The 20971-nt window shown below is 42.9% G+C and overlaps 1 protein-coding gene across 1 annotated transcript; it reads left to right on the plus strand.

The window, feature by feature from the left end:
• Positions 1-18316, plus strand: ASMT (acetylserotonin O-methyltransferase). The gene is made up of 9 exons (XM_075094615.1): positions 1-588; positions 9820-9993; positions 11822-11996; positions 13196-13325; positions 14172-14240; positions 14737-14855; positions 15629-15769; positions 17006-17128; positions 17759-18316. The coding sequence occupies exons 2-9, from the start codon at positions 9922-9924 to the stop codon at positions 17968-17970; spliced, it is 1041 nt and encodes a 346-aa protein (XP_074950716.1). The 5' UTR covers positions 1-588; positions 9820-9921; the 3' UTR covers positions 17971-18316.
• Positions 18317-20971: the final 2655 nt, after the last annotated feature.

The raw sequence follows: 20971 nt of genomic DNA on the forward strand, positions 1-20971 counted from the left end.
AGTGTCCAATAAAGCCTTATACTCCTGTGGGGCTGATGTGCCAGGCCATCGGATCCACACAGTCCATTAAGCCCTGTTATCCCTTTCCTCCACACCGTGTAAATACGAATCAGAAGTCCCTGTATTAGGATTAGAAGTAGAATCAGCCCTTCTACTCTGTCTGGAGAACTGCCCACTGGACACTGGAGCAGCAATTTTCCTGGAAGAAGCCCCCTTGTGAGACTGTTTTTCCTTGCAAATCACGTAACCGTGCCTCTAGGGTCAAGGGAGATTTTCCATCCCACCTCCTCATGCCCTCTGCATGGTCATGCAGGTAAAACCACAGGGTGGGCCAGGTGCGTACCCACTATACCCTCTCTCTTGAGCAGGGCGATGCTTACTCCTAATGGCTGAGATACTGGTTCATGCAGGGGGTGCCTCTTTGTCTTTGCAGGTCAGTATTGCCCGTGTGTTTGCGTGTGATGCTGGAGTGCTCCATACAAACTTCTGCCACATGGGTCATGTGCACCCGACTTCCTCTGGATCTTTGGGTGACTGCTCGTCATTTGGGTCATCATAAATCACCTCCAGCATGGCCAATTCCCTCAGGTACTGGACACCTCTCTCCTTGGTGGTCCACTTGCCTGGACAACACATGATATCTTCCTTGAAGGGATACCTTTCCTTCATACCTGACAGTAGTCTCCTCCTGAGGCTGAGGGTTTGGGCCTCTTTTCCAATCATTTTGTTAATGCCCCCTTCCCTTGAAAGGGATCCCAGCTGTTTGGCTTCCCTACCCTCTCGTTCCAGGCTACTGGCCCTGTTTTCCCAGCATGGGAGCTGCCAGGTGACAATGTGCTTGATGACTGAAATCTTTTTGTATATTTCGCAGCTCTCTCAGGGATAGGGACTGGGTGGTTACCCTGTCATTTATGGGTTCTTCCTCTTCCTCCTTTTCTCCTCATGATGGTCTTGCTTTTTCACCATCCCTTTCTTAACAAGCTGACTTTCACTTTCAGGATTTCTTCTTCAGTATAAGGGCAACTGATACTGGCATGTGTTGTTTCTCTGGCTCAGCTGCAGTGTCTGTCGCGGGGGTTGAAGTAGCCACAGTTCCTGTTGTTTCGCATCAGATCCAGAGACCTTCTCTTCCCCTTGAGGGTACTGAACAGTGTTGAACAGGGCTTGGCAGGCATGGGCCAGGCCCCAGCACATTGCAGTGATTTGTGTCTCTCTGGAATTGCCAGGGTCACAGCATACTTTTTTCAAATATTCTACTAATTTTTCAGGATTCTGCACTTGTTCAGGGGTGAAGTTCCAAAACTCTGGAGGTGCCCACCGTCCTTGGCATTTGCATGTGCTATCCCACACACCCTGCGACTCATAACTACCCAGCCTTGGGGCAGATCTCTGGATGTTATTCTTAAATTGCTTATTAACCTTAGACCAAACCAAAACAATATTCCCAAGAAATACCAATAAATGTATCTTAACTACCTAAGGATGTTCAAGATACTGAAAAGTTATTGTAATGGAGGAGGAAACATCATAGAAGAAGGTGATGAAGGTGCCAGTCTGTATTTCCTCCATAAAAAACCTCTCAGAGAAAGATGTATAATTGCTGATTGTGTCCATGAGATGGTACCTGAAGTACAGTAACAGCTTCACTGCAAAGTTCAAATACCCGATTAAGCTCAAGGACACTCTTTTAATAACAAATCTCCCAGGCAAAACATCACTAATCACTGCAGGGCACAGCAATCTGCAAAAACCAACACTGACCTTTAACAAGTGCAGCAAAGAAATGAGCATGGCGCAGATAAACTAATATCAAGAACAGATGAATCAATATTGTGACCTGCAGCTCTTAACAGATATAAATTCCAAGTACACTCTGGTTAATCTGTTTTTATCTCAAACCCTTTGAGCCCTGTGTTGGGTGCCGGAAAACACTATTGTGGTTTAGCCTCGGTTGGCAACCAAGCACCACGCAGCCTCTCACTCACCCTCCCCACCTCCTGGTGGGGTGAGGGAGGGAATCGGAAGAGCAAAAGTGAGAAAACCTGTGAGTTGAGATAAGAACAGTTTAATTGTTGAAATATAATATTAACAGTGACAACAACAACAACAAAAATAATGATAATGTAAAGTAATAATAATGTAATGAAAAGGAAAACGAGAGAGAGAGAGACAACACCCAGGAAAAACAAGTGGTGTAATTGCTCACCACCCACTGGCTGATGCCCAGCTTGTCCCTAAGCAGCGATCACTGCCCCCCCCGTCCAAGTCCCCCCAGCTTTATATACTGAGCCTGACATATTGTATGGAATATCCCTTTGGCCAGTTTGGGTCAGCTGTCCCGGCTGTGCCCCCTCCCAGCTTCTTGTGCACCTGGCAGATCATGGGAAAGCTGAAAAATATCCTTGACTAGTGTAAGCACAGCTTAGCAACAACTAAAACATCAGTGTGTTATCAATGTCATTCTCATACCAAATCCAAAACACAGCACTATACCAGCTACTAGGAAGAAAAGTAACTCTATCCCAGCCAAAACCAGGACAATGAGCCTTGAAAGAGTAAGAAATCTGTGTTCCTCTTGCTATGGACAGTGTTACCGCATAGTCCTGTCCTGGTCCTTAAAGAAGAATGTCTCCCTCTGTTTCTGTCTGAGGGCTGATGAGCCTCTGCTCTTACCAGCCTTTTGGCCTGCAATTTTCTTTTTATCTCCTGGCCTCAGCCTGCACTATGTGACTCAGGAAGCAGCTTTTTCAACAGAAATTACACCTTCTCCACAAGGGCAAGCCCAAGCCCTTCAGTATGATTCTTGTGGTGCTTTCCATCTGCTTACTGCCTGCTGTAGTAAAGTAATTTTGATAATCTATGAGTCATATTGTTGGAAGTAATTGATATTAGCAAGAAATGGTTACCAAAGCTATGACCATATCCATGTTTTTTTTCTAATTGCCTCTACCTTTGGAGAATAATCTATTCAATGACCTAGAATAAGGGCATATGCATGATTCAGTATGCATATAAAAAACATTTAATATGTTATCTGGAAGCATCATCTTGAAAGCTGTTAGAGAAATTGGGAATTTTTGCAGTGGCTCCCAAAACTGTGAGCTCGGGACTGGACCAGCTACTGCAAAGTTATAAACACAGACCAAGGAGAGTTGATTACTGATCACTGCTACCTGGACATGGCACCAGTGTCAGCTTTAGGGCAGTTCTTGAACATGTATAGGATCGTGTAACGGACTATTGTGGCTGCTCATGTTTGATAGCAGAGGTAGAGATGTCAGATTCTATATAAGACAGCAGTTAAACCAACTAGTTTGGCCTATGCCTTAATTCATAAATGGGTGAGCAAAATTGACCACTGATGTCTTGTATTGCTATACAAGTTAAGGGTTTTTAAAATTATAATTAAAAGGAAATATATATATTGCCTATGTTTTGATCTGATATCCTGCCTTTGATGTCTGGTTATAATCCGGATACAACACCCATTTCATTATGCTTATGTTGCATTCTGTTGATCTGGCCCTTCTCCAGACCAATGAATGTGTTTTTTGCAGAATGTATCGTTTGCTGCCTCACAATAAATTTGCCAAGTTGTCTCTAGTGTTTGTGTAAAGCAGCAATCTAGTTGCAGTAGATCCTTCAGAACTGGGTGTGCAGAATGGATCCCTCTAGTGTCTCACATTCCTACATGTGTAAGTATTATTGTTGTTAAAAGGAGTGAAGGAGTGCACCTCTTTTTTTTTTTTTCTTTTTTTTTTTTTCTTTTTTTTTCTTTTTTTTTTTTTTTTTTTTACTTAATCCAATACCGGGCTCTTGAGGCTTGTTTGAAATGTTATGCACCACCATTCTCTCCTCTTTAATCACAACACAGAAAATGAATTTGATCTGTTTCCCCCTCACATGCTGCATCCCCATAATACATCTCCTGCTGCCTGACCAAAAAAAATAAATCATAGATTAGCTTAAACAAATGTTTTGCCATAGTAGTAGGTTATACAACTTTTGAAGAGCTAAGGCTGATTGAAATTGTTTTCTAACTGATACCTAATCGAGTCGCATGTGCACTGTGGCACCTGCAAAGTGAGCACTACCTGCTCTGGATGGGATGCCCAGGAGTGCTGTCCTTGAAACTGGACTATTTGTAGGAAAACATGAAGGGATAATGATGTAGTAGAACCACAGTCGCTCCCAGATAGCAGTCCTAACCTGCCAACAAAGTGTCTGATCAAGAATTTATCACCCTCAGACCCTCAATTCTGCATATGCTCCTGGACGTGTGTCTGGAAGTGCTCTAAGGAATTGCCTAGTGGTGTTTGTTACTTTCTACCTTAACTGGAAAAGGGAAGGACCGGCAGTCTTTCTCTTCTGCTTGCTGCACCTGATGTGACTTGCTGTTGTGGTTTAACCCCAGCCAGCAACTAAGGCCCACACAGCCGCTCACTCGCTCCCCCATGGTGGGATGGGGGAGAGAATCAGAAGAGTAAAAGTGAGGAAACTCTTGGGTTGAGATAAGAACAGTTTAATAGGTAATGCAAAAGCCACATGCACACACAAAGCAAAACAAGGAATTCATTCACCACCCCCCACCAGCAGGCAGGTGCTCAGCCATCTCCAGGAAAGCATCAGGTGTCATGGTTACTTGGGAAGACAAAACGACATCATTCTGAATGTACCCCCATTCCTCCTTCTTCCCCCAGCTTTATATGCTGAGCATGACATGATATGGTGTGGGATATCCCTTCGGTCAGTTGAGGTTGGCTGTCCCAGCTGTGCCCCCTCCCAGCTCCTTGTGCACCCCCAATCTCATTGGTGGGGTGGGGTGAGAAGCAGAAAAGGCCTTGATCCTGTGTAAGCACTGTTCAGCAATAATGAAAACATCCCTGTGTTATCAACACTGTATTAATCACAAATCCAAAGCATAATCCTGTATTAGCTACTATGAAGAAAATTAACTCTATCCCAGTGAAAACCAGCACATTTGCAAACAGCATAAAACTGTAAAAAACATTTGAGATGAGCCAACAGGTAAAAGGACTTCAGGGGTGCTTGCCCATGCCAAGCCATGGAACGCTTTTTTCTGAAGCTCATTTTTTGAAGAAATGGAGGACAGGATTATCAGATTAGCACATGTAAAATGGCCTGTGCAAGGCAGTTGCATGTCCACTGATTGCCTTTGTGATGCTTGACAGAGCACAAGTAATTTCTGACATGAGAGCCTGCCTCAGCTGCTGTCTGTCATGGTTTCCATTTTGCACCTCTCTCTTTAAAACTTCGGCCTCTACTGTTTTTAGGTTGTGAAACTGTCTGTCCTCAGGGACACTATGCCTCTTATCTGCTGGGACCTTCCTCTGACAGAGATCACAATGACTGTTTGGTTGAGTTATTTGTTGAGAGATTATTTCCAGACCAGGAATTTAAACCAAGAAGAACTCTGGATTGTTTGCGATGGACTTTAAAACACATTCTCAGTCAGAGTTTTTATTATAAAGAAAACTGAGGAGAAGGGAGGGTTTGCACAGAGAAGGAACAGGGTATGCAGGTTTTCCTGCCCACTCTAGATGTCTGTCAGTAGTATATGTAATGTAAACAGGAAAAAAATAAAATTAGCTGCTGTCAAAAACTGACAGAAGCAATAGTCGTGTTACTAGGGAAATGCATTTATTGTAAACATGAGAAGAATTAGAAGTTATAAAGAAAAAAATGAGCATTTTTGTTAAAATTGGATGTTACATTTGAAAGAGGAAGTACGATACGAAGCATCTTGGCTTTTTAGGATTCTTTAAAAAAAAAAGGGCACAAACTGTATTATCTTAGTGCACTTCCAAGCCATCTGATGTAAGCTGGGTGTACTTAGAGGCTTAATAATCATAGCAATGCACAGTTGTTTCCATACTGGCAATGGCATTACTGAAACTTATTATCATAGTCACGTCCCTGAGATTTGTACTTGTTGCTTATAAGGAAGGTTGCATGTGTGAAAATAGTGTCACCTGCCATTTCTCACTGGCAGACACATTAATTTTACTAAATCTGATTTGTTAATAGAAAATATCTTACTTTCAAATATTATGCAAAAATTATGCAATTATTTTTCTGTGTAGTATTTGTCTGTAGTGAGGCATTTAGGCAAAGAAAAATTCATCACCAAAATAGAACCATGGAGAAAAAGTAACAGCTTTAGCCTGTGCATGGTCTAAGTGATATGACAAAAACCTTGATGGGGATTTCACAGAAAGCAAGCCATTGCAATTTCATCTTCATGAGTGCATTTGTAGCTTAAAAGAAGCTTAGACTTTAAGCCTCACTAACAATTTACTTGGAAACAGCAACACACTGTGTGTGGCTTTGCATCAGTCTGGTGTGGGTTATCTCCAACCCTCCTCCCCTGCATCTTGCTGCTGGTAGTAATCCCATTAGACGATTACGTCTGGTGTCCTCAACAGGCAGATTTAGTCATAATCGAAAAAGTACTTCAAGTGGGTTTAATTAACTGTGTGGTCATGTTATTACCACAGCCTCTTGTACCCTATAACTTTGCCTTAAGTAAAGTGAATTTACGGCCCATTACGACGTGCTAGTCTGTAGCTGTGCACATAACTGTCTGTTATTTAGACAAAACTAGAAGACTCAAGGGCTGAGCATTTTCATACTCAAGAATCTTCAATGCAGCTGTACTAAATACCACTGTAATATCTGATTACCAATCTGTGGCTGAATCATTTGAGGAAAGTGGTCTGTAAGCTGGTGAGCAGCAGCTAGATCTTTCCAGAGTTATTTTGTTTAGCTCAGTGGAAGAGAAATGTATACTTCAGTGTGGCGGGCATTTGCTTCCAGTGTGGCTGATGGCCTGGATCTGAACAGCTGTTATGATCCTGGGAATGGGAGATCTTTATGCTCAGACAAAGGTGCACCGATTTGTTTCTCAGTAGAAGGCAGGCAGAATTGGCCTTTAACAGAGAAACATTTTTATTTTCTTACACATTTCTAATCTTTTGGCTAATGATATTTATCTTTGGCTAGTGATGTTTATCAACGCACAATTTATTTCTCTATTTTAATAGGAGGAGAGGGAAAGCTATTGAGGGAAAGTAGTTGACCTGGTTATCCATATGGATGGAGACCTAGTGAGAAGTTTTTGAGCTTTCTTTTCCCATAGAACTGTCTTTGGAACGGAACTGAAAAAACTAGCATGTTCATTAAGAGTGGGTCTAGATTTGGGAAGTGAATGAACTCTGCAGACTTACACTTAGTGCATATGCAGACAGAAGTTCCTGAATAGAAACGGAGCTTGTGTGCTCTCCTTGAGGTGGGGATAGCAGGGGAAGATGTCCAGTACGAATGTAGCTGTGCTTTTGAAACCTGTTGTCCAGGCTTTTCTTTCAGAGAAACTGTCTTGTTAAATGCAAGCTGCACAGATTCACAGTCTCTAGCTGAGAGGTGTGTTGTGTCCTCCAGCCTCCACAGTACAAAATAAACAGAATATTAGTGTCTAACCTGTACTGAACAGTGAAGTCTTGTGCACTAGCAAGACATTATCACTCTATTTCCAGGCTATGTTGGCCAGGATGAGGAGGTCTAAGCGTTTCTACAGTTTGGTGTTTGCTGTAGTTTTAGTATGTGTGGACCTAGTGTTCTGGTAACACAGGAGACCCCGTGGTGTTAGAACCTGGGGGACAGGTACTGTTTCTGAACTGTGTACAGAGGGGAAAAAAGCTGATAACTGTGACATCTGCTTAGCTAACTTTAACAACTAACTCTTAAAGCAAGTTGCTATTTCACTACTGGATAAAAGAAATACAACATCTTTTGGTGGAAATGTAAGGATCTGAATGGAAAATACAGATTAACAGAAGGATTATACAGTGGAAACTTTCATTTGAGAAAGTTTCACTGCATCCACAAAATGGTCAGAAGGAACATGTGGAAAACTTTATACTGTCCTGTTTCTTCTAAAATGTGGCAGGTTCAAAAGAGAAGCCCAGAACTAACCTCCAGCAGTAGCGTATAGATACAACCCTACTTCCTAGGAAAGGAGAAGAACATTAAAATGTTGTGCTGGGACAAAGTTGTAGAGTGCAGTCTTTACACCAAGCTAATGTACACAAAATGTCGATCTGTGCGTTGATTACTATTGCTCAAGTTTTGCCCAGTAACTTAATTGCTGAATCATGAAGAAAGCTACCACTGAAAAAAAAATGCTATTTTGTAACATTTTGCCATCATTGCATTACCTAAGTCAGGTCTCATTTAATGTTGTTGGCTGAAGGGTCACTAGATGTGTGATATTAAAACTGTGAGTCTTTCCTTGATGGAAAGGGTCTTTTCTCACCTGAGAGTTGCAGCGTCTGCCCAAAAAGGCAAGATGGGCAAGATGGCAGGCATTTACAAGCTGGAGCAATGGACAGTGGGGCAGAGAGGTTTCAGGAAAGTAATCCAGGGTTTAAATTTTCTGATGAAAGCCCTATGAGGTATGTTCTGTGTGAAGTCGAATTCCATGCCGCAGCTGGCACTTGGCAGCCATTTCAGTACTTCTTCCCAGGGACTTTCTGCATGCCCCTGGTTAGTATTCAGAGGAGAGGAAGACTGTGGCAGCCAGCTGGAAAATGTAGAACATTTTGTCATCCATCAGCACCCTGCTCTGCCAAAAAATGGCAAAGCGCAAGTACGACACCCCTGCTGTGGTGCTGCTATCGAACAGGTATTGTCTTCTAAGCTGGTATGTGGGGGCACCTGCAAAATACAGAAAAGGGAAAAGAGTTGATTTAATTCCTTGTGGACTTCACCTGACTGATCATTGTCAGAGCAAACTAGTCATTGTGACAAAGCAGCACAACAAACAGACTCTTACAGCTTCCCTTCGGACTGGCTGCTTCTGCACTTAGGGATGGGCTGTACCCTTCTGCCAGCCCGAGGGGCACCTGGACCTGTGCCCATCACAGCAAGTTTCAGCTCCTCTCTGGCTACACATTTCTTTTATCTTTTCTGTGGGCCTGGGTTGCAAACCGGCAGGTTTTCCACACCTGGGTGGAAATTATTCCAGGCACAGACTGGTGGGATGCTTTCTTCTCCTTCAGTTCCTTGTGTGGGCTCTGCTCTCAATTTACTTCCTTGGCAGCTCTCGCCTGCTATGCAGCAGTTAGTAATTTTTCTTGTGTGGGTAAGGTCTGAGGCCCTGGGTACATGACCCAGATCCAGAAGCTGAACAAATCTCTGTTTCAGCATGGTGAAGGTAAGTGCTGTGCATATGCTTGAGTGAGGGGTGAGTGGAATTAGGGCTGTGTGAGGTGCCAGGCTTGGCCAGGAGTATGTCGTGACCCCTTTGAGCTGAGCTGATATTTCTTCACTCTTAAACCCCTGGGAATGTCCACATTTCACTTGAAGGATTGTGTTGCCAAATTGTTGTTTTCCCCCTGGGGTCACGTCATTGTAAGGATTTCTGACATATGTAAGGATTTCTATCCTTGGGAAGTCCTCCAGCATCAAAAAACCAGCCCAATGGAGTAAAGCTGCTTTTGAACAAGCCTCGAGTATGACTCTGCTTTGGTTTATGAACTCCTGGTGCATCACACCGAGTTCAGGTTCTTGATGCTGTTCTGCAGTGATTTCTATTTTGCTTGTTACAAGCTTTCAAGTGCTTCTAAGTACCAGCGTGTTGACTGACTGCTGAACTGACAATACAAGCTTTGATCTGCACTGCTTCTTTAGCCTTGCACTTGATGATGGAGGAGCCAAAGAAACAGCCGAACCTAGTAGAAAGACCCACTGAAGCCAAATAACTTAGCTAACGTGTTTTGTAACCCGTGTGTTTCTGAGAAGCAATAAGATTAAATGGATCAGCTGGTGTGCTCGGTGCCTGGTGGAAAGGAGCTTATTTAAAATAAGAGGACCAGAGAATCTGTGCCACATTCCAGAAAGAAGATGAGTTCCACGGAAGACCTTGACTACCCTCAAATCATCTTGCAATACAACAGTGGATTTTTAGTCTCAAAGGTAAGAAATGTAATTCAGTCTTGGAGAGATGTCTGAGAGTATGGAGACAGAAATATTCAAGGATCTCACTCTTGGTCCTGAATATATGTCTTTGATATGAAAACCATCTCGTATGAAAGCATCCTGTCTCTTCATCTAGGCAGGAAGGACATTTGAAAAGAAGAAAGATTTGAAACTGCCCTGACCCCTCAGGATAGGCTTAGCATTTATTTGGACCTCTCTGCCCTTTGGAGGCTTGGATGAGCAAACCTTGTCTCAGCATGGGGCTTTATAAAAACCACAGGGGTTTATAGTCGAGGGCTAGCTGTCTGACTGCCTCAGATGTGGAAAGTTCCTTCAGTGGTTGGATTTCTTCCCACTTTTCATTTCTGGAGTTTGAGAAACAGAGATCTGACTTGAATTGTCTTTTTCCCTCCCTGTTAAACCATGCAAAGAACACAATTTTTTCAAGTATCTTCTCAAAGAATTTACTTCCCTCTCCCATGGTTTGTCTGTATGTAGTATGCAGAAGGCTGAGTTTGAGAACTTCTGTGTATTGCCTCTTTTCAGGTGAAAGACAGAGTCTGGTATAATGGCTGTTTTTCCAAACAGCATTTGATTAAGGCACAAAGGTAGAACTATTAATTCCACTTTCCTTATTGTTAAGTGATGTTATTTGCCTTCCTGTGTGTAAGCACATGAGCATAAAAATATAATATCCAGCACAGTTGAGATTTTTTCATTTTCTATTTAGTTACCTTTCCAATTGTCCCTTGCACCACCTCTGGCCAACATGGTAATGGAAGGAATGCTCTCTGGGTTGTGCAAATAACTGCTGCATCCTAATGCTCCTGAAAGGCAGAACTGACAGTAAAGAGAGGAAAAATGGACAATGAAAAATCACTTTGCTTGCTGAGAAAGAGGAGTGCCCAGCACTTTCCAAAATAACACTGGTACTAATTTTTTTGAGGAATGATCTCAACTTTGGTTAAACCACGTTCTTACTGAGGGTAAAAGGTGCTTCCTGTGGACTTTATCAAATCGTTGTAGATACAGGCAGTCAATAGAGTTGATGCCTTTGTTACTGTTTTAGGAGTGTTTGTGTGGCCAGAGAAATAGGCTAATACTTGTAAACTTGACTAGGTACAGCTAAAGAAGGATGTTTTTCTTATGTATGGTTACATATGTCTGTCTGAAGGTTGAGGGTTGTTCCTGGAGATGTTGCACACCTTCCTTGTCTATGAAAAGACAGCGTAAGTCTGCTGGCCTGAATGAGACACTCCTTTTGGCTGAGAGGAACCTCCCTGCCTCAGGGAGACCACTGTATTCATGCACGTCAGTCCCTGAAAATAGGGTCCATAAAGTGGGATATTCCCTGCTGCTGAAAGCCACAGGAGAGTCTCCAGGGTTCGCCAGAGCGTGCATTAGATCCTCAGTTAAAGAAAATAAACAACAGCAGAAAAACTCACCACCACACAGTCTTGCCTTTGTGCTCTCCAGGCAAAAAGCAAGAGAGACTGTAAGAATGTGCTCTGAAACGAAGGAAGAGGTAGGAACATTCACACCCAAAACCTGGTCTTAAATGTGAACCTTTGTGAGCCAAAAACATTGGCTGGCTTCACCAGACAAGGAAAAGAAATGAAAAATGGTGCACTACAAGCACTGTATGGTATTACCAGTGTTCAGAGAAACTTCAGTTTAATCATTGGACTTGTTTGTATGACGTACAATTTTACATTAAAAAAAATATTGCCATGTGTATATTTTCTCCAGAAAAAGCAGTGTTAGAAATGCAGTAGGCTTTGGTGCTCTTACCTGGTTCCTTGCTCCCACCTTTCCTTGCCCCTAGGTTATGTTCACTGCCTGTGAGTTGGGGGTGTTTGATCTTCTGCTGGAGTCAGGAAAGCCTCTGTCTTCAGATGCCATTGCTGCACACTTGGGTACCAGTACCACGGGGATGGAAAGACTGCTGGATGCCTGTGTGGGACTGAAGCTCTTGGCAGTAGAGCTGACACAAGAAGGAGGTAATAAAGGCAGAAGAAAGTGAAGACACTAAAAGGCTTAAACCTCTGATTGTTTTGAAAGTGAGGTGAGGAGTGTGGGGAGCAGTGGTATCTAGTGTTAGGCCAGCTAGTGTAGCTGGAGGGAAGAGACAATTGTTTGAGAATACCATCCCCTCTTTAGCTGAAAGAGAAGAAGCAAATGTCAGCATGATTAAAAGTATAATGTAAAACTGAGGCAAAGGGCTCTATATCCCTAAACTTATTTGTGCAAGAGCCTCAGGTGACCTTGGAGAAGATATTCAGAGTTTCTGCAGAGCTGGCCTCAAGAAAACTCTGAGGTGTGGCATCACTTTAAACCTTAAAAGAAAATGCCAGGGTGATGGACAACAGCATGATTTAAAAGCACCTTTTCATTTTCTTTGGGGTGTTACCACCATGTGAAGTATTTTGTTAGGTTGCTGATCTGAACTGAGGGGTGATATAAGTTTGCCCTTGCATGAGAAATATTGAGTCCATGCGGTCAGGAGGCATCTATTGCCATCAGAGAACTGGTCAGGACTATCCAGAATCTTACAAGTTGTGTCCCCTGCTCTGGCTTTTGTTGCTTTGCCCTCTTTTAGGGCTTACAGTAGTTGCCCAATGAGTTTAGGGAAAGCAGGATCTGTCTTTTATATTCCTTTTTATATGCCAGCCCTGTGGGTGAGTGATGTCACAGCAGATGCTTTGGAGGAAGTAGAGGAGATTTCTGTGAGTCCGTTGGGCATTCATCTGCCTGTAGAAGGTCCTGCCCTAGTGAACTGAGAGAGGGTAGGTGTGGTTGGCACGATGTTTTGGGGACTTGTTTCCCACTTGCTGACCTTGTTGGTCAGAAGAAAAGACTTGTACTCAAGGGCTTCTTATTTAAATAGAGCATACCAAAAACTTCCTTCTATAGTAGAAGCTTATAGGTAAATGATGACACTCATAAGGCATTCCTCTTGCTATTCTTGAAAGAAATGTTTCATGCTGGAGTGAGTGTAGGTGTCACATTGAATGGGACAACACACCTTTCAGCAACCCTCACCCACTGCTCATTGCAGTGGAAGGATTAATTGTAGAAGCCGTGTGTTTGTGTCTTTGGTCATATGGACATCTTCTGGTGTTAAGTACCGTGCTGTATGGTAGGCTTGGCAAGGTGGTATCTCATGCATGTTAGTAAATATATTTATTTCACCCTTTAGCCCTCTACAGAAACACAGAAATTTCCAACATCTACCTTACAAAATCAAGTCCTAAGTCTCAGTATCATATTATGATGTATTACTCCAACACAGTCTACTTGTGCTGGCATTACCTGGCTGATGCTGTCAGGTAAGGAGGAGCGTTGTGCGCTGTCTGTTGAAGACTGCTCTGCAGCATCTGTGTGGCTGCTGTCAGTGTGGTGTGTTTCCGGGGAAGGGCACAATGAAGATGCTGCTGGTTCTCAGAAAGAAAATCCAACAGATCATTTTGGCAGTTAACAGAGCCAATATGTATTCTTGTTTCTTCTTGTTTTCCATTTGTGTGTGTTCTTATTTTCCTTTTCCTTCTGATGGTAGAGATGATCTAGGAATCAGATTTCTGTGTGTTTGACCTTCAGGAAAGCATTTGATCATTACAGTGGCTCTTACTTGAGGAGGCATCAATAAAGTAAATGATGAGTAATGATGGCTAGGGATACTTCTGTTGCAAAGATGTGTAGGAGTAGTTTAATATGGGGCTGGAGTCTCACTTGTTCCAGTCCTTGCAACTGATAATCAAACATGGTGTGTGTGATGGCAATGATTGTACCACTCTCGCACCTTTATCTGAAATGTATTCCCATAAATGATAAAATCATAGAAGTGTTTGGGTTGGAAGGAACCTTAAAGATCATGTAGTTCCAACCCCCTGCCATGAGCAGACATACCTTCCACGACACCATGTTGCTCAAAGCCCCATCCACCCTGGCCTTGAAAAGACCCAGTCATTCTTGTGAATGCCTGAGAAATACATCAGCATATTTTGGCGTGGCACGTGAGGGTGCCTTTACAGCCATTACAAACAAGCTGGTGTATATCCTGAACAAAGCTGAGCACCTTCCGCGGTGATGAACTAGCTGAAACTACAGCACTGAGGTGTGTTTGAGCAAAAGAAAACTAAATCCATGCTCATATGCTTTTTTGGTTGCTATTTTAGAGAAGGAAGAAACCAATATGAAAGAGCTTTTGGCATTTCTTCTGAAGACCCTTTTGGAGCAATGTACAGGTAATCATTCATATATTCATAGAAATTTTATTCTTCTTATCATAGATAAAATTAATGTTTTTAATTATGGCTCAGGACAATTAAATATGATGTTGTGAGAATCCCAGTCATCAGAGCCATCATGCACCATTTTCCTTCCTCAACAATCTCCGTTACTGGGACAGTGTCTGATACTTTGAATAGAAGTATATAATTTCCTATTCTGAAAAATATATCACAGGTCTCTGGCACAGAGGCAACAGTAGTTGGAGGAAGCATAATACACAGTTGGACTTCACTAGTATTAATTCCCTATTTAAATTCATTAATGCATAGTTGTACCCTTCTGCTATAGTAAGACTCAAGGTAGGCTCTTATGCAAAGAGAATGTATTCAGTGTCAGTGAAAATACAGATTAGTGTTTAACATAAAACTTGTAATAACAGTTATATGATAGGAATCACCAAGGATATAGTAAGTTTCCTTTTCAAAGTGGTGTGTCTATTTGCATTACTAGATCAGAAGAAGAAATGCTGAAATTCATGGCTGGCCAGAACTCAGTATGGAGTATATGTGGCAGAGATGTTCTTGCTGCTTTTGACCTTTCCCCTTTCAGGCAGATCTGTGACCTGGGAGGTGAGCATCAGTAGATCTTCTTTAATAAGCCTCTGAACTGTCCTTTTTTGCAAGCTGTGAAAAGTAAAATAACTCCTTGTTATATGACGGGCAAAGCAATGGAAAGCAAGACACATCTCAGCGTCTTGTCAGGAATAAAGTGATTGTGTTTTACTCTCTTGGTTGGGTTAAAAGAGAAATGTGAGGGTGATGAGAGCATTAGGAAGCTGAATGCTTCCCTCTACAGAGTCTCACTTTTTTGAGTAGTGGCCCATCCCCATGTGTACGAGGCAGCTTTGGCATTTTTCCTTGCCTTGCTTGATGCATTCTTCTGGTGCCAGACGCTTTCCCTCCTCCCCTTCAGTCAGTGCCATTAGGTTGAGAGATTGCAGCCTCTTACACTGCTGTCCCAGCACTGCTGAGCCCTGCCGGGATTCACAGGACGAGTCAGGCTCCCCTGCGGGCTCCATAACGGCCTCCCCAGCGCCTGGTTGTGTGCCTCTGTTTTTCATTTCTCACCTTCCAGCATCCACAGCTGGGTCTGACCGAGGGATACATAGAGATTTAAGGGCTGGGGCTGTCCCCATAGGCCTGGGTGCTGGGGGCCCAGGGGCTTCCTGCAGAGCTAATGGAGATGGTGGCATCTCCTGTCCCTTTCAGCAACACGTGGGGGGCAAATGAGCCTTGCCAGCTGCCATGAGACTGAATGCACCATCACCTGCATCGCTTCATGGGGATGTTGCTGAACAGGTTCCTTTTGTGTCAGTGCTGACCTTCTTTTGTTCTCCCCAAAGGAGGTGGAGGAGCTTTGGCCCAGGAGTGTGTTTCTTTGTACCCAAATTCCATGGTCACAATTTATGACCTGCCGAAAGTTGTGCAAGTGGCCAAAGAGCAATTTGTTCCTCCTGAGGAGCATCGGATCACTTTCCATGAAGGTAGGTGCAGACAACGTAGTATTGTCACAACTGTGGCTCATGAGACCCTTGTCTCTGCTCAGAGGTACCGTACTTGAGGCTCAGGTCTCCAGCTGCCCCTTACGTGGGCAGCGTCCCAGACTGCAGCTTTCCCAGCCCCGGTCTGCAATTCATTGCCCCTGCAGGGCTGTCCCAGTTGTGAACCTGGATCTACCTTCTCTCAGAGACATGATTCTGTTATTCAGCATCCTAAAAGCGATTTACTCCTGAACAGAACTATTTGATTTCTTCAGAACAAGGGTACTTTAACAAAAAAAAAAGGCCTGCAATTTTGAAAAACTGCCATGCCATGTTATAAATCTTCCTAATACCCCCTTTTCTCCTGTGCAGACCTCCTGGCAGATGTGTGGGATGCCAGGCCTGCTCTGAGCAAGGGGTTTTCCTTCTCTGGTCACAACTGATTGACTTTCAAGTCCTAAGATATTTCAGGCTTTGAATGTGGATGATCTAGCCCATACTCCTCTTGCACAGTCCATAGATCTTACATGGTCTTTGCACCATCTATGATGAAAATGAGTGTGGGGAGTTCTAAATCTTAATGTCTGCAAAAGCCTTCAAAGTGTTGGAATTACTTGCTTGAAGCTCAGAGAGAGGAAAGAAGCTTTGAGGAAGGACATGAGTAAAAAAAAAAGATGGAGAACCAGGAAATGTTACCTGTGCCAGTGATACAAAGAAAATGAAAAAATAAAATGCAGAGAGAAAAATCTGAATGTAGTGTACCAGGAGCTGAACAAAAGGTATGATAATGAAGCTACTGCTAAGAGGTGAGATATGTGTATTTTTCCTTATGGATTTATGATGTAGCCCTGTGGTCTTTGAAAATTTGCTTAAATAAAGGAAAATTCTTTCCTTTTTTCCATGACAGAAACCATAAGAAACTGTCACTTAACACTTCATGAATCTGAGTTCCTGTCATTGGAGAAAAGTTAGACTTAAATGCTTTCCTGTCCATCAAAGGCTGTTTCAGATAAGCTGCTGCTTTTAAACATTTCAGACCCCCTTGAGACTGAACAAGAACAAAATCCCCTGTGCAGTACCACAGAGGACTTTCACCCGGTAACTCTGTTGCTGTCTGATGTGCAAGTTAAACATGGCAAGCCCAGAGCCTTTAGAACTGGACAGAACTGAAAATATTTGCTTAACTCAGGCCTCTGTATTTTGGGGGTTTTGTGTAACATATGCATTCTTGCTTTACAGGAGACTTCTTTAATGATTCAATTCCAGAAGCTGAACTGTATATTTTATCCAAGATACTGCATGATTGGGATGATAACAAATGCAGGCAGCTGCTGACAAAAGTTCACAAGGCTTGCAAACCTGGTGGGTATGAGCTCTTGAAGAGCAGGGTGACTTGCCCATCAGTTATGTGAAGCATACCAGTTTCGATGTGCAATTTGGGTGGCAGAGTTTCAGTGCAGGGGGTCCTCGGTTTAGTATTTTGCTTTCCTAAGCCAGCTGCGTGCAGCTACGGCAAATAGAGCCTGGTCTAAGTTCTCATTGTCTGGCTTCCAGTTTTAGCCTCCTTCTCCACAGGGACTCCTTTTTCAACATATTTACGTATAAGGTCTGGTGATTTGGGGAATTGTTTAGACAGACAGGTGTATACGTTATAGTAAAAATCCTATTAAGCATCACATTTAACCCCTGAGCTTTGAAAATACTGCCTGCAGAGCCAGGTTCTCAGCAAAACCAGTAAGCCCAGCTCCTGTGGATTTCAGCTGGGGGAAATAGGAATTTCCCATTCAGCCCTGGTACTTCAGCATCTACGTAGCCAAGCAGAGGCACGGTCCGATTCTTTTCCTCTGTCATTGTCTTCTGCGATGCTGAAATATGACTTAATGTAGAAGCTGCTTCTTCCTGAAACTAAAGGTTAGGATCTAATAACCCCACTGCAAAATATCTCATCTTCCCCGAGCCCAGCCTGTGTTTTGTTTCTCTTTATTCAACCAGGCGGTGGAGTGCTGCTGGTTGAATCTCTTCTGAATGAAGACAGAAGTGGGCCTTTAGAAACCCAGCTGTATTCGATGAATATGTTGGTGCAGACAGAAGGAAAAGAGCGAACAGCAGCAGCGTACAGCAAGCTCCTTGAGGCAGCTGGCTTTGGAGAGGTTGAAGTCAAGAGGACTGGAAAACTCTATGATGCTGTTTTAGGAAGGAAATAATAGTACCTCCATTACGTAAATAGCAAGACAGAGTAAGTGGAGAAATGTGATATTCTTTTCTTAGAAGACAATCATCAACTTAGCTTTTAGTTAAGGCAGCCAACTTTTTTGTAAGCTGATACATTGTTGGAAAAATCACTGGCAGCCTGATTAGGGCTTGCTTTTGGCTCTGGAAGGGAGAGAAAGAAATCAACACCTGTTCTACAAGAAATAACCCACAAATGAAATGTGCAGTGTGTCTGCTTCAGATTTTTTCATGCTTTCCAATTTTAACACTGTTTCTGACAAAATCAAAGCTGAATTTGTACTTGGATTCCTGTAAAATAAAACTGATCACTGTACTGAGCTCTGTTACCTGCATTTTTATTCTTGGGGAATTGATATAGTATAAACAGACTAAATTATGTCTCCTTGTGGTTAGCCTTTTCAGAGGTCCAGAAGAAATTGTGTTTGAGCCTTGGGGAGTTTGGCATGAAAAATTATATTAATTTTTCTTTAATTAGAAATTAAAGAAAAGGATCTTAAGAACAAAAAAAGGAAATTAATTTATTTTCTCTAGATTTTTATTTAAGTTATGAAAAAAGAATTTTGTAGCTTGATGACTGGCTTGAGCCCAGTGATGCTCTTCACAGGGCAGGCCCTGAGATGACAGCTGAGAGAGAGAATGATGCAGCAAAGTCACTCAGTTACGCACTGGGGAAGTCCTTATTGCATGCCTCCTGCTAGTTCTTTAAATCAATTGGTCAAGCACAACCTGCCATACCCTGCCCAGTTCTTGGAAGCAGAATTACAGATTACTGGAGTGAGAAACATTTCAAGAAGGCACCAGAAAGCCACTCTCTGCAGTTGTGGCTTGGACACTAATTGCATTTTCACATTAAGCCGGATACTAGAGAAGCCTGAGATAGTCTTCTCAGGAGCCATCCACAAGAATGTCCTGCTCCTTTGACTGTAGGCAGACCACCACAGGGAGAAGGTAGCCTCAGTAGGGAAAAGTTGGCCATTTGTCACATTCTGTGATATCAAAACCAAACCACAAGGCTGCCATGGTCCCTCTCATCCTTAAAAGCAATGGGGCACAGTTCATGAGCCACTGATGCCCGAGTAGGATCTTGCCCTGTAAATACTTTCAGTATTGCGGGTGTTGCGGGAGTTGGGGCAAGTAGTTTTGGAGAGTTCCCATGCAAGCTGCAGTCACTGTGCAGTGTTCCCTACCTGTGAGTTACGTGACATGAAGGTGACTTTGCCAGGAGCTGCAGCCTGTGAATAATGTGTTCTGAACACTTGCTTGCTTTCCAGAGAAAGCGAGGTGTTACATCCTGCAGCAGCCAGGCACGAACGCAAATAATGAAATGAGGCTGACCAGGTCTTTGCTGATTCGCCCCACATGCCAAAAAGACAAACGTTTAGAGAAATTATTTTGCTGCTTTGACTGAACCAAGCAGCCAATGAAGTATGCTTGGGGGAATAAAACCAAAACTCCTGTCTGGATTTTCTCTGATACACTTCTTCCCCCCAAAATGTTGCATGCCTATGGACTGGTCGTTGCTCACATGGCTGTACTGTTTCCTGAGTCAGTAGACAGGCCAGTTGTGGTCAGCATGCTGCAGCTGTATATATAAACTGACACATCATATAACCTTGATGAGTCAGAGAATTCCTGTCTCGGCTGGTGTCAGTGTTAATTCTGCCCTTGACTTGAAAAAAAACATGAGCAGGCTGTTCTGGTTTTTCAAAACAAATCCCCTAAGTACAGTATTTTTGCAATGCGTTGATTCAGAACCTGTTCTGCACGACATCAACTTACCAGTGAGTGGCTTGGGCACAACTTGAATAGGGAAGATGCACACCTAGTTCTAACATACCTTTTAGCTGTATCAATGTTCAAAACTGCTGTGTCTTTAAAGAACAGGATTGACCCATCATTATCCGGAATACAGGCGGAAATGAATAAAGTGCAAAATGGTGACTGCAGAATTTGAAGATCATTGGTATTTAAATGACTTTTGAGGGTCAGATGTGATGGCCTATCAGAGCAGCTAAACACCAACTCCTGATCACAGTGTGCTTTAACTGCCTGTGTGAAGAACCTCTATCTGGCTATAGCTTGGGCTGCTCATTCCCTATCTGCTGGTTGGCATTTGAGCATCCAGCTTCTGGGAAGATGCTAAAGCATTCCTGGCTACTCTCTTATGCTAGATGACCAAGGAAATACTGGAGTATGCATAAGGAAGATAGTAAAAGTCTAAATTCACCTTCAGAGACCACTTTTGAAATCACAGACTAATGTAATAAAAGGACTTGTGTTGTTTTCATTAGAATATTTATTTATCTACTCAGCTCTGATCTTCCTATTCTTTTTCTTCACCCCCTACTCTTTCCTCCACAGTGAGTTTAACTTCCTCTTCCTTCAGAGCCTCTCTTTTCTCCCATGACCCAAAGACAGAAGGTTGCTCTATAAGCACAGAACAAGTCAGTGCCAGAGTAAGAAAGTAAGCCCAAAGTGCTCTGAGCGTAAGCAGAAGCTTAACAAAGCAGAAGCATAGCCTGTCTCATCAGGCTCACCAGCCTGTCTCATCTCTGCCTTTTTTCTTTTCTCTTTTTTTCCTAAAAAACAAACACTGTGAAGAAGACCTGAAACAAGTACTTTGCTGTATGCAGGCAAACTAAAACGCTCTTGCTTCCATGCTCCAACAGGCATTTATGATGACACCTGTTTATATAGCGGGCTTTTCAGCTGTGTTTTTTCCTTGTCTCTGGATATTTTAATGTCAGAAAGATTATATAGGAACGAAGCCATATGGTGGAGATTTCCAAGATACTTGTGTTTTGGGTAACGAAAGCAGTTCCCAAGTTCAGGCCCTTTCATGGTGCTGGGGTAGGAGGTTTTCCATTTGTTGCAGATGGCTGTTGTCAACAGCATTCTTTCCCCCTCTCATAGAGTTTGTAGCCATATCACAGAATCACAGAATCCCAGGTTGGAAGGGACCTCAGGGATCAT

This window comes from Phalacrocorax aristotelis, chromosome 1 (genome assembly GCF_949628215.1).
Source record: "Phalacrocorax aristotelis chromosome 1, bGulAri2.1, whole genome shotgun sequence".
NCBI classification, from domain to species: Eukaryota; Metazoa; Chordata; class Aves; order Suliformes; family Phalacrocoracidae; genus Phalacrocorax; species Phalacrocorax aristotelis.

Coding starts and splice junctions, on each gene's coding strand:
- ASMT (XM_075094615.1), top strand. CDS start 9,922: ATGAGTTCCACGGAAGACCTTGACTACCCTCAAATCATCTTGCAATAC. Junction 13,326..14,171: donor TACCTGGCTGATGCTGTCAG/GTAAGGAGGAGC, acceptor TTGCTATTTTAG/AGAAGGAAGAAACCAATATG. Junction 17,129..17,758: donor TCACAAGGCTTGCAAACCTG/GTGGGTATGAGC, acceptor TTATTCAACCAG/GCGGTGGAGTGCTGCTGGTT.